This window comes from Panthera tigris, chromosome B2 (genome assembly GCF_018350195.1).
Source record: "Panthera tigris isolate Pti1 chromosome B2, P.tigris_Pti1_mat1.1, whole genome shotgun sequence".
Taxonomy (NCBI): Eukaryota; Metazoa; Chordata; class Mammalia; order Carnivora; family Felidae; genus Panthera; species Panthera tigris.
This window is the reverse complement of record NC_056664.1, coordinates 86,675,826-86,692,685: the sequence shown is the minus strand read 5'-3', so window position 1 is coordinate 86,692,685 and position 16,860 is coordinate 86,675,826. Positions and strand designations below refer to the sequence as shown.

General features: G+C 39.6%; 1 protein-coding gene across 17 annotated transcripts in view; it reads right to left on the bottom strand.

The window, feature by feature from the left end:
* KLHL32 (kelch like family member 32) overlaps nucleotides 1-16,860 on the bottom strand; it is a 244,234-nt gene that overhangs the window by 69,851 nt on the left and 157,523 nt on the right. Inside the window, exon 8 of one of the 17 annotated variants that reach the window (XM_042986834.1) lies at nucleotides 2,773-3,506. The exons of 15 other annotated variants lie outside the window; for them this stretch is intronic. In XM_042986834.1, the coding sequence (XP_042842768.1) occupies nucleotides 3,372-3,506 (135 nt within the window). In that variant the 3' untranslated portion in view covers nucleotides 2,773-3,371. Of the gene's footprint in view, nucleotides 1-2,772; nucleotides 3,507-11,134; nucleotides 11,195-16,860 lie in introns of those variants that run through there. One more of the 17 variants, XM_042986835.1, reaches the window with a different exon arrangement.

The following is a 16,860-nucleotide window of genomic DNA, read 5'->3' as shown; positions in this document are numbered from 1 at the left end:
ATGCATATAAAAATGCCCTTTACAGAGGCAGTTCTCTTCAGATGAGAGATCAAATCTTTTTAATCAACACTAACGAAAGATAAAGTCCTTGCCACATTGTTCAAAAGCACTATTTATTTGTGTTCAAAAGCACTATTTCCTTGTCTTAATTCACAAATTTTCACTGAAAAGGATGTTCTTATCACAATACTTATCAGCCAGAGCTGAGTAAGCAAGGACTAATATTTTTGCCCACAGCCTTATTCTGCCCCCTTGGCCAGGGGCACCTGTAATTATTCTCCTATTTAAAACTTTGTTGTAGACAGCTTTGCTGAAGGGGCAAACCAAACCCTCCCTCTTGCAGGAGCCCACGCTGTGAAGGCACAAGTGTCTATATCCTTGCCAGTCCTGTCATCCTGCTGAGATAAGCCAGGGCACCAGTCTCCCCTCAGTGCCCGAGAGGCAGCATCAATTCCACACTTCTGCAAATTCAAAAAGGGACAAAGAAAGGGCACAAGAGCAAATCAACAACCAAATGACATTCCTAAACCTCCAAAAAGAGCCGGCATGTTAAAGAGCGTTTGGCCAACCGGGGTGGCAAGCCATGGAAGTATCTTTTAATACACTAAGTGACAATGCATGGACAGTTTTTCCTCTCTAAACGGAGTATCAAGCAAACTTTCCATCTTCCAGTCCATGTCCTCACAGGGATGGTGCATGACTGTTATACATTACATTAAAGAACATCATTTTATACATTATTTTATAATGCCTTAAATCCTAGTAACATAAACATAAAACTTTAGCAAGATACCTTCCTAATGTATACAATTTCTTTAGATCATAGGTGTGGACGATTCCCCTAGAATGAGTGAGCAGGTGTTGAGACTTAACCATGTTAAACTACATAGAAGCTCACCGCATTAACATGAGTCATGTGAAGTCTGAATAATGACATCTTAAACCAGAGTAATGACTGCCATAGAGAGTAAAGTTCATGTTAATAAATAAATGTGCCAAATTTTGTGGCCATATTCTCTTCTTTGAGACCAAATGAAAAATTTCTGTTCAAAAAGACAACATTGTCGTAAAATCCTAAATCACCAGAAACTAGGGACACAGGATCAGGGCATTTTCCTCTACCAGAACAATGAAAATGTTACCATGGAGGAATATTAAAAATTATAACAGTGTTCACTCGAGTGCTATAATTAAAACTGTGTCAACATTTTGCTTGTAAAACAGATTTTTCAAGGGAGGTTGCACATTAACCATTATAGCTGACTATAGACTTATATAAGACACATAGGCGATTTTTTCCTCCAAGAAATATATTTCAATAGAATCAAATCTGATGAGGCCCAAGGTTCATATATTGTCAGAAGAAAAGACCTGACATATTTTTAAAAGAATATTCAGCTTAGCAGATATGATAATAACACATATTCTTTCATTGTTCATTTAAAACTTTATGAAGTTGGAGACTAACAAATGCTTTTATTTTCATCTCAGGATAAAACGTATGCCTAGTGATAGTCTGGTTTGTCTTCAAGTCGTATAAATCTTTTGCCTTTTACTAAGGATTTACATAAAAAGGAATAGTTACAAGTTTTTTTTAGGATTTTAAAAATATAATGTATACAGCTTACTCTCCAATGGCTCAGAAAAAAACCCTCTCTTTCTCTCCCCCATCCCTCCCTCTCTTTCCCTCCTGTATTTTCTCTCTTGATATGTATCTATAGAGATCTAGATATTTATAAAGAGAGACAGAGAGATAGAGACAGAGACAGAATATATGATAAAGTACATGAGGTAATTTGTTTAAGAAATCAGCAAATCGTATGGGTATTCTTTGTGCTATCCTTTCTCTTGTCACTTTTCTTTAAGTTTGAAATTATTTTGAAATAAAAAATTGAGAAAACAAAATTGTGCACGATAATCATCTTTACATATAGTATTATATTTATATATTTAATTACGTGCCAAAGAATAGCAAAAGCAAGATCCCTTGAGACCAAGGGGTGTTCCAGGTATTTAAGAGGGCAAAACAAAAAGTGACCTGAGTTGTCCTTTGGTTCAGTCTTGTAACACAAGAGGATATTTCAAAAGGATTTTATAAGGGTTGCATATCAAAATGAAGAGAAAATAAACATAGGAAAAAAGATGAGGTTAGTATACTGTTGTGTCCTTTCCACCTGTGAGAACTGGCCACCAGTTTGAGCTAACCTTTGAAAACTTAATAGAAAGAACAGTACAAGTATGGTTGATATTGCACCAGTCATTTGGCTTCTCATCTGTAAAATAAGTGAGTTGATGAGAGAGTCTCTTCTACTTCTAGGATATATGTCACCTACACATCCACCAAAAGTAGTATTTTAAACTAGAATCCTCCAAACTTCCTATAGGTGGTAGAGACAACCAAAATTAATCACTAGGTCTAGTAACCATGTTCCAGATTTTCACAGCACACATAGTTTTTATAAATCTCTTTTCAGAAAAACAAAGTGATTTTTTTGTCTATAATTCTATACTCACCAGAAATATATGCATGTTTATGTGCACATGCAGACAATCAGGTCAGATCATGGTCTTTTTCTCCCTGGGAACAACTTTGTTCAGAACATATTATCTCACTTAACAGTTACCATCTCTTGTAAAAACAAAATAATCTCAGCCAAAGAACACACATTTCAAATTTGTAAGACAACTGCTTCAAGGTACTATTTATTTAAATTCTCAGAAGGAGACTATATATATCAAGGCAAACATTCTTCAAACTAATCACATAAATTTTTACCTCAGGACTGTCTTGAAATATACCATCCCCAAACTTATGTATAAGTTTTTCACATGGGAAAAATATCCCACAGAACAACCAACACAACCACAATCATCTGTACCAATAATGCTGCAGGGAAAATGGAACACACCCTTCATCTCCACCTATGTTAGCAAAATACAGGAACAATTAGAAATAACTTCTTCTACTTGCCTTCCAATGACCTGATAATGGTCTCTGAGCCAAAAAGTAATACTCATTCACCTACTCCTTGATGGCATCAGAATATTACTTGAAGCTGGACTGATAATAATAAAATAAGTAAAATCTTAGTGTCTACGTATTTATATATGACATCCTTCTGAATACCAAAGAGACTGCATGTTTTCACTGAAATATTAAGCTCATATTTTTAGAACAACACTGGAAAATGACAGAATGCCAACTCGATCAACAGAATAAAACCCTGCTACATCCCATTGGCAATAGGACTAGAATGACCTTACATGGGTCACAGCATTTTGTATTTCCCAGCTACCGTATGCAACGAAGATGGATTATCAGGGCAAAGACCGCTGAAATGGCCAGGAAAATCTGATGCTTTTTTCTATCACTAACTCGTATGCACCCATAGTGGTGAATGTGACACAGTAAAGAAGGAGGCAGGACTTGATGTCAAAGATCTGTTTCTGCAACTTATTTGGGCATTTATGAAAAACACTGGCATCCTGAGGCTCAGCTTCAGCATCTGCAAAACAAGGATGATATTAGTTACATCACAGGTGTCTCCAGAGGACTGAAAGGGAAAGCCTGTGACGGAGCTTGGCAAACTACAATATTTAGACCATATACAGAATTAACATGATGGCAAGGTGCCACTGAGAGATGGAACTAATCCTCAATTCAATTATTCTTTTGAATTCATGATAAAAGCGGCCAATTCAGACTATTTTTATAGAACACAGTACTGTGAAATATTGGTATAAATTTTGAGAAATTGCTGAATTCTGAGAAATTCATAAGAAAGTTGCAACACAGGGGCACCTGGGTGGCTCAGTCGGTTGAGCGTCCGACTTCGGCTCAGGTCATGATCTCATGGTCCGTGAGTTCCAGCCCCGCGTCGGGCTCTGTGCTGATGGCTCAGAGCCTGGAGCCTGTTTCGGATTCTGTGTCTCCCTCTCTCTCTGACCCTTCCCCGTTCATCCTCTGTCTCTCTCTGTCTCAAAAATAAATAAATGTTAAAAAAAAACATTAAAAAAAATTTAAAAAAAGAAAGTTGCAACACAGTATTAAGTACTTCACGTGTCGTAAAGAATAAAAGCATGACAAATAATCTGTTGCAGATTATAAACTAGTGCTTACGATGAGCCTGTTTTCACAGAAATGGACCCAGTAATTCTAACTCAGTAATTTAAGGTCTGTTGCTTTGTTAAATCCCATGTCAGAGAGGAATGAATGAATAAATGAATGATGAGAGAGATATAGACATACACTTGGTTGCTTTTGCATAATACTCAGCATATATCCACTTTCTTCACTTGGCTTGAGTCTCTCATTAAAAATACTTGAATTCATGTCCATAAGTCCCCTCAAATCTCAAGTCAGTTCACTGGGTTGCTAGGAAAAACATATATAAGCTAAGTTTTCTGGCTTGAGACAACTAAAATAATGATTGATTGTCTGAGCTGATTACTTTTCTTCTTGTTTTGTTGCTCTGAGGCAAATGATGTAACCATGAATCTTTTCTTTTAGATTTTTTATTCATCCATTCCTCAATTTCTTTTTGAGTGTCCATTATGTGCCAGGAACTTACTTAGTGAGAAAGAGGATTCTAATCAGTCCACAACTACACATTCTTATTTGCCATTCACTTCCAAGCTCTATTAATACCATAAAACTCAAGGCTTACTCTTGACCTCAAATGTCTTAACTCATCCCTATAAAATATACTCATGGAATACTGGAATTAGGGGAAGGAAAATCCTGCAAATTTAGAGTTCTGCAAATTCTGTCTATTGTAAGCAGATTTTCAGACACATGCAAAAACCATCTTTTAATGCTGCCATTTCCCTCATGGGTGTTTTCAATATTGCTGGCACACTTATATAAATTTTATGGTTAAAAAAAAAAGCTGTTTAATTTGTAAACATGCCCTGGAGCATCCTGAGAGCATCAAGCCTTGGAATATTTCTTTATGAACTGATTCAATAATAATGAACCAATAGCAGGTTCACTGGCACACATACTCTCTGCCTGAAATTAAACCTTTAATGACCAAAAGGACCTCACAGGCTCAAGCAGCTGCCCCAGGTCACTGATACAGACAGAGATAGTCAAATCCCTCAAACAAACATTACTATGATGAATTTAGATGTCCAGGGAGTATCTAAGCTGCACTTAACGTTCTAATGTCGGCAGCCTCCAAATAAAAAGAAAATCATCCTCAATGGTCACTTTAAATGCTATGTTAGAGCTATGGAGCACATTGATTGAAGTAGGGGAGCACCCTAAATGAAGTGTACGACTAAACATTGTTGGGGGCCAGACTCTACTATCAAGGGAATGGAGCTGGTGGGCTGGGGAGGCAGAGCCTACCTTCTCAGTGAGTTGCAGAGAATACACATGAAGGCAATGCCCACCACTGAACACCACTACGCGAATTTCAGCTCGGCTACTGATGTTTCAATAGAATCTTGGGGTGGCTGGGTGGCTCAGTCAGTTAAGCGTCCAACTCTTGATTTCGGCTCAGGTAGTAATCTTACGGTTCATGGGCTCGAGCCCCGTGTTGGGCTCTGTGCTGAAGGTGCAGAGCCTGCTTGGGATTCTCTCTCTCTCCCTCTCTTTCTCCCCCTCCCTTTGTGCGCGCACTCTCTCTCTCCAAATAAATAAATAAACTTTAAAGTAAATACTAGAATCTTACACACTGCAGTCTCTAACTTCATTTTATCATAGCATAAATAACCTGGGAACAGTGAATCCTCTATTCACACCTTGCAACAACTCTGAGTATAATACACAAGTAATATTTTTGTCAAAGATACATTCTTTAGCACAATTATCATACATTCTTTGGCTGGGGGAAGTAGCTTAGAGAACCAATCCACAACAGCCATGTAGGGAAGATGGATATGTGGAAAAATAAGTGCAATGCAGGAGACCCAGGGCCTTGACAATCTCAGAAGACTTGTGCAGAAGAGTGGGCTGCAATGGATGAAGGAATGAGTATTCAGTAGTAGCCGTGCCAGAGGCTACACTGAAAGATCTGTTTCAGCCCCAGTGCCTGGCACCCTGCATGAAACCTGTAAGTGTTTGCTGAACGAGAAGCAGTGGGAATGGAGAGACGGCAACCTGGAGAAATCACAGTTCTGACACATCCTTATAAGGTCAAGGAACCAGATGTGTGAAGAGCAATGGGAACTTTGAAGGCGAAGTTGGAAGAATTGAAGAGGAAAGAGAAAATGCATCCAATCCCAGCCCGGGAAGCAGAAGACATGCTGCCCAGGCCAGGAGGCACTCTGCAAGACCTTATAAGGGGACATCACGGCTGGGGGGATACAGTGTTGGTGAACAGAGCCAATGTGAGAGCACAGCAGTGGGCATGTGCTGGAGGGTATAGGAAGACACAGGAAAAGCAGTCTGTTTGGGACATTGGTTTTCCACGATTAGGTATAAAGGGTACAACAGATCAAGGAGTATAGGAACCCAGTCAGGCTTAAACCAAAACAACTTGAAATAATGAGCTATACTTCCTTTAAAAAGAAACAGTCTTTGCTTAAGTCCCATGAGTTTGTGAACACAGTGAATCTATAAAATAAAATCACTCATTGTCACAGATGCCATAAATTAATAACAAAATTAAGACTTTTTTAAATACCAAAAACTCATTGATTTGAAATTCCCCCCCCCATTACCTTTTAACTCCCCATTACATAAACGAAACAAGGCATAACTCATTGATAATTTTCCTAAGCAGTCCTGAGGGCTATTTTATCCACCCTGTCCATAGAGCTAAACAGAACTAATCACTTGTGGTCTAGTGTGGCGAAGTATCTGGTGAGACCATATGTATCTGTGTGTGTGTGTGTGTGTGTGTGTGTGTGTGTGTGTGTGTGTATACCCTCAATCCTATTCTTTTTAAATAAACATTTTAAATAGCACTATTGCTTAAATAAGGGCTGCATTAAGACAATAACCGAATTCAATGACTTAATTTATTTTTGGAGCCTCTTCAGGTGAGATTGAATTATCACATAATGGCTCTCTTTATATTAAAAAATGAATAGCTTACTTTAAAAAAAAACGAAATAAATAATGTGAAAACAGAATACTTGAAGTAAAATTATAATCATTATGATGCTGTCACCTTAACACTATAGACTTAATTGTTTTCCAGTTGACTTGACATGTGAGAAAAATGTCCAAGGCTAGGTAGAAATACACTGCTGAACATTCACTGGGGGAATTGAAACTGAAGACAACATAAATGAAAAAGCAGAACAATGAGGCTCACTCTCAGGTGTCTAGTCCAGGAGACCACTATGCACAGCTGGGAGACAGAAATAAAGAAATAATTTTTCTTTACTCTTTCTTTTCTTTTATTCTTCTTTTTAAAAGGTATGCATCAAAGAGGATTGTAGTGAGCCACATACTGTAAACACCAGCATTATTAGGTGTCTGCCTCTTTTTTTTTTTTTTTTTACGCTATGCTTGAAATAGCAAGATAAGGTGCTGAATTGATACAAATTGGTATCTGCAACTTCTAATAACCTTCTTACTACTAGAGACAAATTTCTGTCTCCCTGCTTCCACCTCCCCAAGAAGGAGGGAAAGGGAGTAAGATGCTGCACTTGGAAACAGGAATTCAACAAATTGTGGTGAGACACGCGAGGGAGGGAAATGTCAGGAGAATGGAACCTTGACTTCCATGCACGTGCCCCTTCTGAATTGACGATGTTTGCGAGTTTGCTGGTTAGTGTAGGAAACGGCGTGGAAATACCCTGTGAGCTGCCTGCTGCATTAGCAAACTGGCTGAAGTATCCCTGTCGTTCATACTTCCCCACCGCACAATCGGAATGGAAACATTTGCTCTATTGGAAGGCAGTGATAAGGATGGATTTTTAAAGTTCCCATTTTTAAGTGAGAATGAAAGAAAAATGCTCTTCTAGATGTGTTTTGCCTTTGAGCTCCATTTGAAAAAAGAAAAAAAAAAGGCAGAGAAAGCTGCTGTGAAGGTCACCGAGTGAAAGAACTTCCTCAGGGCACAGAATAAATTAAATCCCAAGGAAAAAATAAAATGTGATTTCCAGAGTGTGAGGCACAAACTCCAAATGACAATGATTGACAGCCAAACTATATCCGTGCAATATCCAGGACTGCACGTTCTCATTTACCTCAGTGTAGCCAGCAAGCGCCCATTAAACATCCGTTTGATGCCCAAATTAACCTTCTTGGCAAACTGAAAGAGGCACAAACTATCATAATCAACCTTTCATTATCACAGCAGCCTCTAGTTAAAGGGTCAGAATAATTGTGCCATCAGAGCCTTGATTGTTTTCAATCAACAGACGGCTGGAGTGACAGCTCGGTGATGGAGGGGTCTGATGAAACCGCACCAGGCCTAATCAGAGCAGATGAAAGGAAGGCATGATTGGTGCAAATGAACAGTCGTGCCTCTCCTTTTCATTTACAATCTGAAATTACTCTTAAATTTGTGGGGTTTTTTTTTTCCTCCCTTATGAGCACCACTGAAAGAATGTTTGACTTATTATGAGTTCTGACAGTGCAGAGTTATAAAACACAGGTAGGGTTATCAGCTGAGGCTTTAAGTGGGTATTCAGCATAATTCTAACAAATTCACTCTTGAAAAGCACAAAATGACTAAAAAGCTTCCAATGACCTAACCTCTCAGCGCTGTTTGATTAACAGACCCATTTATTCCATTGGCATTCTAAATGATGAGAAGATAAAACCGAGGGCAGAAATACCCTGTAAATGTTTTCTCTCCACCCACTGCTCTTGGGTACTAGTTCCTTCTGTCCAAAACCCTTACTGTCCTTCCTTGAAGAACACCATATTAAGGGCTCAAAAGAACTAATCCATCAGAGGATATGGATCAAGGAGGGGTTGTTTTGGGTCAAGAACATGACGATACACTGGGAACCACAAGAGTAGGTAAGGGACTGGAACACACCAACCCCATGCTGATATCAAAAAGACTATTTGGGGGAAAAAGGAATAAGAGATTCTGTGACAGGCTAGGCTAAAACCTGGCACAACAGGGATTTGGGGAAAACTGAAACAATATAAAACTGCATTTATACAGCAGTTATTGTTAACAAACTACAGACATTAACATCCTTGAAAAATTTAGTGATGAATGGAATGCACACTTGGAATGGCAAAAGTAAGCATCTAACTTCTATTTCCTTCTTGAATCTTGAGACCAACCAGCCAATTATGAGAGGATTATGATTCAAGATAGTAGTACTGCAACACAAAGGAAGGTCTTCCAGCTACAAAGACTAACATGCATCTAATTTCCAAGTGTGTGTCTGCCTGCAAGTGTGTGCATGGCATGAACCCCACCTTCATGTGTATAAGAGACAGGGGACAGGGTGGCTTCTGGATCAAGATTCAGGGTAGTTTTTAACCTTTCAACTCAAATGTTTAAAAAACTTTTTTTTAGATTTATTCATATTTCAGAGACAGAGCGTGAGTTGGGGAGGGGCAGATACAGAGGGAGACACAGAATCTGAAGCAGGCTCTGAGCTGTCAGCACAGAGCCCGACATGGGGTTCGAACTCACGAACCAAACTGCAAGATCATGACCTGAGCTGAAGTCAGACATTTAATCAGCTGAGCCATCCAGGTGCCCCTCAACTCAAAATCTTTACATAAAACTTAGGCCACTTCATTTGTTAGACTGTGAGTTGGAATGATGACATAGTTATTTAACAAAGTAAAAGGAAGAGTTACTAAACATAGCCTGAAATTTTCTACGCAATATTTAGCAAAATGTGTTTGCTCATATCTAGGCATCTTTTACAGGTCACCACAAATGTACCCATAATGTACAAAATTCCCATGGTCCTACTTATATGAAATACACTCCAAGCAGGATATTGCTGTCATATGACTTTCTGCAGCACCTCAAAGTTTCTGTTTCTGTTTCTTTTTTTTTTTTTTTAAATGAGCTCCACACCTAGCATGGAGCCCAGAATGGAGCCCAACATGGAGCTTGAGCTCAACCCTGAGATCAAGACCTGAGCTGAGATCAAGAGTTGGGATATTTAACTAACTGAGCCGCCCAGATGCCCCTTAGAGTTTGTTCTGTTGTTATTTAGGAGACAATTCTCAAAGTAAGATATCTGGCTAAGGGTTTAATCACAAGTATTTTCCAAATCCATCCTTGCTCTCCTACCACTTTCTTAAGTGCTCATACTCTGCAGCGGTCACTTTACTTCCTGTGCACAGGCACCTGCAGCAAGCTTTACCAAGGACAAACACTCCGTCATCTCCTGAGGGATTAGTTCTTCTCCCAGAGTGGTACTGGCTTTTTAAGGCATGACTTCCTCTGCTTAGAAGGCAGTCTTGTACTGGCCAAAGAAGAGTGACTTCGGGACAGTGAACTCGCGTGGATTTGAAACAGGATTTCCTAGCTTGTTCACAAAACATGGAAACTAAAAGCAAGCCAACCTGGGTGAGTGCCTGTTCTAACCCCCACAACCCAAGAAGTGTGGAATTGATCATTCTAATGCACCCACACAGTCCCTCTCCAGGGCCTAAATCTTGCATGAAATGAGAAAGGCAGAAAGATTCTTCAGGGGACGTGGCAAACCTGATAAATCAACTCCTTTGTGTATTATTTACCCTTTATATTGGGCTTCACTCAAAAGAGTATATACTCCCAAAAGTAGGCAGACTTAAGAAATCGCTCACAGTCCTCGGCAGGTCCCATGTCATTCTCACAGCCAGAGAGGGATGCCTACAGTGTATTTGCCTCTTAACGAGGTGCCATCCTTTCTGGATGGAGAGTTTTAGTTTTACTTTCAGCTGTGAGTAATTTCCCATTGTGATTGGCTGACTTATAGTCAATTTAGTATAATTAATGCCAAATTACATTGTAATTCACATAGAATTACAAATTAAAAGCTATATTAAGAGCAAATGAATTAATCAAAATTAATGATATTATGCTCACTTGTTTTAAAGTGTTAATAAGATAGGTCCTTCTAAAACGTTTAAACTTCAGAGCATCATCCATCACTCCTTCAATTACCTGATTTCCTTGTGTGGTCAGAGGAGGCATGTGGGCATTTCTCATCAACAAGAAGATACATTCACTCAACCTCCAGCCTTACAGGGCTCTTTTTGGCTTCTGTTCTTGAAGCACCAGTAATATCTGTGTCACTTATCTACACTGACTTGTAATACTCCCTATAGACAGAGGGAAGCAATGTCAAGAATTTTTTTTATATCTATCTCTAGAATTTATCAAGGATTTCTTTTTTCCTAAGAGGGTTTTTCTTCTGGTTATGTTTTATCTACCAGGACATCGAAGCCGGCCTGCATTCCCCCAATAACTTGGGGCTTGCCACCCCAGGTAATGAAGAAGTGGTCAAAGGATTAGAACCTCAATCCAGAGAATGCATTAGTCTATTATTGTGGGCACAAAAGAAGTCTAAGAACTAACTTTATCTGTGAATGCTGCCGACGATTATGATATTCTAGAATGGCCACCGTTCTCCTCCAGATGTGACACGTTGAGGTGTTCTTTATTTTTACTTGAAGCAAAAGTTCTGGAGGCAGGAGCAGGAGAAGCAGTGGGTAATGATGTCAGTATTTAACAGTGAACGTCAAAGCTTCTGCATCTCTTTTGAATGTAAGTAATTCTGATCCTCTGAGCCACTCCATGGCTAACTTTAGATCCTGTCCCCTAGAATGCCCAGAACAGGAAATCTCTATGGCCTCCATGGCCACTCCATTGGACACTCAACTGGCCCAATAAGGATTCCCATAGAAATAGTCTGGGATGCAGGATATGAGCCACAGACTCATGTCTTCTGGAAAGAGAGTAGCATTTATCAATTCCAATAAATTATTTTTTTCTTCTTTTCTCTCAAACCCCATATTTAGACCATCACTGTCAATTTCTGCTACATAAATTTCTAAATTTTCAATATGTTGTGTATAAAATATATAATGATTCATCACTTCGTTCATTCTATCCAATCTCTAACAGCCTGCAGATTTCCCACCACACAGTCTATGTAAGCTGCAGCAAATACAGTGGTGCTCCAGGTTCTCTTTCAAAGTGATTTAATTCCCTGGATTGGATTTTATTTTAAGCTTATTTATTCATTTTGAGAGAGACAGAGAGAGCATGACCGGGGGAGGGGCAGAGAGAGAGGGAGAGAGAGAATCCCAAGCAGGCTCCACGCTCAGTACAGAGCCTGATGCAGGGCTCAATCTCACAACTCTGAGATCATGACCTGAGCCCAAATCAAGAGCCAGATTTTCAACTGACTGAGCCACCCAGGTGCCTTCCTTGACTGGGTTTCAAACTGATCCTCCCTTATGGGCCTTCTCTTTATGCTTTAAATGTCATCACCTGTGCTTGAAGGAATGAAGGACTGCAAGGTGGTTCCCTACCTCTGCCAGAATGCTCTATTCATTTTTCATCAAACAAACCGTCTAGAGCCCCAATTTTCCAGGCTCTGATAAAGAAAGACCCTCAGCAACACTTTCCTGCCCTGCTTTTATGGGAGTCATTTTTGCAACTTCCCACAAAGCCATACAACAGGTGAAAATGAAGATTGGTAATTTCTTAGGAAATGTATACTGCTGGATTGATCATTATAGACTAATATAATCTCTTTGGCTTAGGAGAAGACATATCATGTACTTTGAGTTTCTGTTTTGTTACAGATTTGGTATACTTTGAGAGAATACAATGAGTTGAACCTATGTTGAACCTATACCGTGAAGCGAGTCAATCACTTACCCTCTGTGAGCTTCTGTTTCCTCCTTTGTTAAAATTTGGGTCATATTTGCCTTGTCAACCTTAACAGGCTGATGAGAGACTCAAATGAGATTATGTACATAAAAGCCATTTTAAAATGTAAAGCTCTCCAGGATTGTAAAGAGTTATTATTGTTGCTATTATTGTTGATGAACTTCTGGGCCTAGCCTCAGGGTTTCTACCTCATATATAGTTTATAGTTGGGTTTTATTTTTAAATCCCTGATAACCCAGGTAGCAGCAACATTACTGCAGGCCACCAATGCATAAGTAATATTCTCCAGCCATCTTTTTCCTTCTCACAGCAGCAACAACAAAGTATCCGTCTGGAAACAACATGAATCACAGTGAAAATTAGACGCAGGGAACATAAATATGTCATATCTCATGAATCACCTTGTTGTTCTGTTGTGCTCATTTAAAAAAAAAGAGGAAAAAAATGATTAACTCATGGGAACAGCGACACACGAATACAAGTTAGGTCTCCTGTAATTTCTGATAATCATTGCCCCTCACAGCTACTCGACAACGCACAGCTCTAGTGCCGAGGATTAGCTGAAGCAAAGTCCCTCTGAAATGAATGTGTCGTGCATCTTGCAAAGGCACACGGCCCAGACAAACAAGAGCAAGGCCACCAGTCAAGCTCCTCCGGGATGCATCCTCACAGAGGAATTAGCTGCACATACATCAGGATGAATGACTAAATACACACTCTGGCAACTTCGAGCACCAAGCCCTGAAATAGCAGCGTTGCTCAGTGTTCAGCTGGGGGCCCTCAGAGGATAAAACGTCCACCGGGCACAGCACTATTTGGGATGCGAAGGAGCCACAGTTTATTCTCCTCACTAACACCTATGAGAGGGAAGTGGAGACATCCTCATTATATTTGTGGAAAACACTATATGTGGCTGGGAAGGAATGCCAAATGTTTCGGGAAGCAAATCGAGAAACGGTACACATTTAGTGAGGTTAAGGAATGGGAAGTGAAAAAATAAAACGAGATACCATGAAGATGCCCAGAAAGTACCTATCTGAAAAAAAAAAATAGTAATGACATGCATGTAAGAAACTGAATTCAGCAAGGGTGTAAATATAATGAAAGACTGCAGTTTTGTTTGGGGATAAAAGTTTTCAGGCCACAGCATCTTATTCCATTTCTAGTACCCAAGGTCCAAGCATTAAAAATGATAATCTTATTCACAGAATTTTCTGATTAAATTACCACCCACAGTCTGATTTCTTTGAGGCTTGGACTATACCACATGGACTGACAAAGGTTTGCAAAGCTGTTTAGCAGGTATGTACAATGAACACTAGTTAACAATGAATAAAGCACTGAAGAAAAGGCAAAGGGACACTACGTTGTGTTGAAATGTCCAAACAAAAGCATTTCATTTTTCAATGTTAGCAAAGAAATCATCAAACTAGTGGGCACAGGTCATTCCCCACTGGAAGAGAATCAGGCATGGTAGCAGGCAAAGAGTAGCAGGTGGAAAGCGCCCCATCAGACTTTAAGGTCCATGAAAGCAGGGCCACGTTGGTCTCTTCCACCACCACTGCCCAGAACCCACGATGTAGCAGGCAAAAGTAGTACTCAGTAGCGCATGGTCGGGCAGGGTAAGCACTCATTAACTATTTGAAATAAATGAAGGAAAGAATGAAGTGCATGCCACGGAGCACAGAGTCAGAATTGACAACATGACACAGACATGGAGGCAGGTAGGCTTGGCCATTATCCTTGCAGTCTGTGGGCAGCACAACAAAAAACAGGAATCCTCAAGCCCTTCCCGATTTCTTTAAAATCACAGGATGAATTTGGTGCACCTCTGTGTCATTCACTCCCAAATATATTTGAGCCTCTATTTATGAATTTATTTTTTTTTAATTTCTTTTAGTGTTTATTTATTTTTGAGACAGAGACAGAGTGTGAGCAGAGGAGGGGCAGAGAGAGAGGGAGGCACAGAATCTGAAGCAGGCTCCAGGCTCTGAGCCGTCAGCACAGAGCCCGATGCGGGGCTCAAACTCACAAACCGTGAGATCATGACCTGAGCTGAAGTCAGACGTTTAATTGACTGAGCTACCCAGGCGCCCCTACTTATTTTTTTATTTTTTAAAAATTCTTTTTAAATATGAAATCTATCATCAAATTGGTTTCCATACAACACCCAGTGCTCATCCCAAAAGGTGCCCTCCTCAATGCCCACCACCCACCTCCCCTCCCTCCCACCCCCATCAACCCTGTTTGTTCTCAGTTTTTAAGAGTCTCTTATGTTTTGGCTCCCTCCCACTCTAACCTCTCTTTTTTTTTTTTTCCTTCCCCTCCCCCATGGGTTTCTGTTAAGTTTCTCAGGATCCACATAAGAGTGAAACCATATGGTATCTGTCTTTCTCTGTATGGCTTATTTCACTTAGCATCACACTCTCCAGTTCCATCCACGTTGCTACAAAAGGCCATATTTCATTCTTTCTCATTGCCATGTAGTATTCCATTGTGTATATAAACCACAATTTCTTTATCCATTCTTCAGTTGATGGACATTTAGGCTCTTTCCATAATTTGGCTATTGTTGAAAGTGCTGCTATAAACATTGGGGTACAAGTGCCCCTACGCATCAGTACTCCTGTATCCCTTGGGTAAATTCCTAGCAGTGCTATTGCCTGGTCATAGGGTAGATCTATTTTTAATTTTTTGAGGAACCTCCACACTGTTTTCCAGAGCGGCTGCACCAGTTTGCATTCCCACCAACAGTGCAAGAGGGTTCCCATTTCTCCACATCCTCGCCAGCATCTATAGTCTCCTGATTCGTTCATTTTAGCCACTCTGACTGGCGTGAGGTGATATCTGAGTGTGGTTTTGATTTGTATTTCCCTGATGAGGAGCAATGTTGAGCATCTTTCCATGTCAGACACCCCTACTATGAATTTAGAAGCTGTGGACCAAGGTAGGAAGAGTCCAAGAATTAGAAGACATGAATTTGATTTCTAGCCTTGTTACCTCAGGTTTTTCCATTTGTACCCCATGACAGCAAAGCAATGATATGTGCAGAAGCATTCTTGAGCTGTGATATGACATTCAAATATGAAGCATTATGATAGTATTGTTTAACATATAGTAATGTTTGAAGTCCTTGCTTCTCCCTGGCCAGAAGTACATTTGGGTCAATTTATTTTATTTTATTTTTTTTTAGTATATGTGCTGCTGAAGCAAGCACGGGTCAATTTATTTTATAAGAGGTAAAAGATGAAAGCTGTGTGCATCACTAGTGTCTTCTATTTTCTAATCATAAAGGGACAGTTGCTTTTTGTTTGGGCTCACCTTCTGGGACTCCTTTTAAATCAAACTGTAAGTGGCTGGTTTTGTGGTGTAGAGAAAAGCCCAGGAGGAGCTTGCCAAAAAAAAAAAAAAAAAAAACACCACAAAACACTGCATCTGAGGTTGTTGACTAGTCTAAACACTACGTGACTCATGTCCCTGGAGACATAAAGTAAATGTGTTATTAATAGTATGACTTATGGAAGCAAATTTCCAACAAAAGTACAACAAAAAATGCAGTTTTAAAAGGCCAAGCTCATTTTGTATACCAATTTTCCTAGAATAAATCCAGCCTCATGTAGGAATAGTGGTAGGATGTGTTCTTATCCATTCAATACATTTTAACATGAAAACTGTACACTATTGTTTTTATTTATTATTTATAGAGAGCAAAAGACCAGTGTTTAAGGCAAACACAACAGGCATAGCCTCAGCCTCTGGGGACACACAAAGACAAATGTAAACATGATTACCCCTAACCCCAAACCAGGTGACTCGGTCCCTCTTGCCATACTAAAGTGGAACGTGACCAGGATAAAGGAGACTGTCCTTGTAAGTTCTAATCCTGTTTGATGTCAGTAATGTAACCACTGAGTTGTTTCGTCAAAATACAAAAAGGAGGTGCCCGCTACCCAAGGTTAATAAAGAAATAGAGCATTTATATATGTCCTGTCCTTATAAAATAGTGAGTCTTCTTCATAAAAGTAGGAATCAGTTAATAAATTAATAACTGAAGGAAAATCAAAGTTCTCCACATTTAGAGATGAAA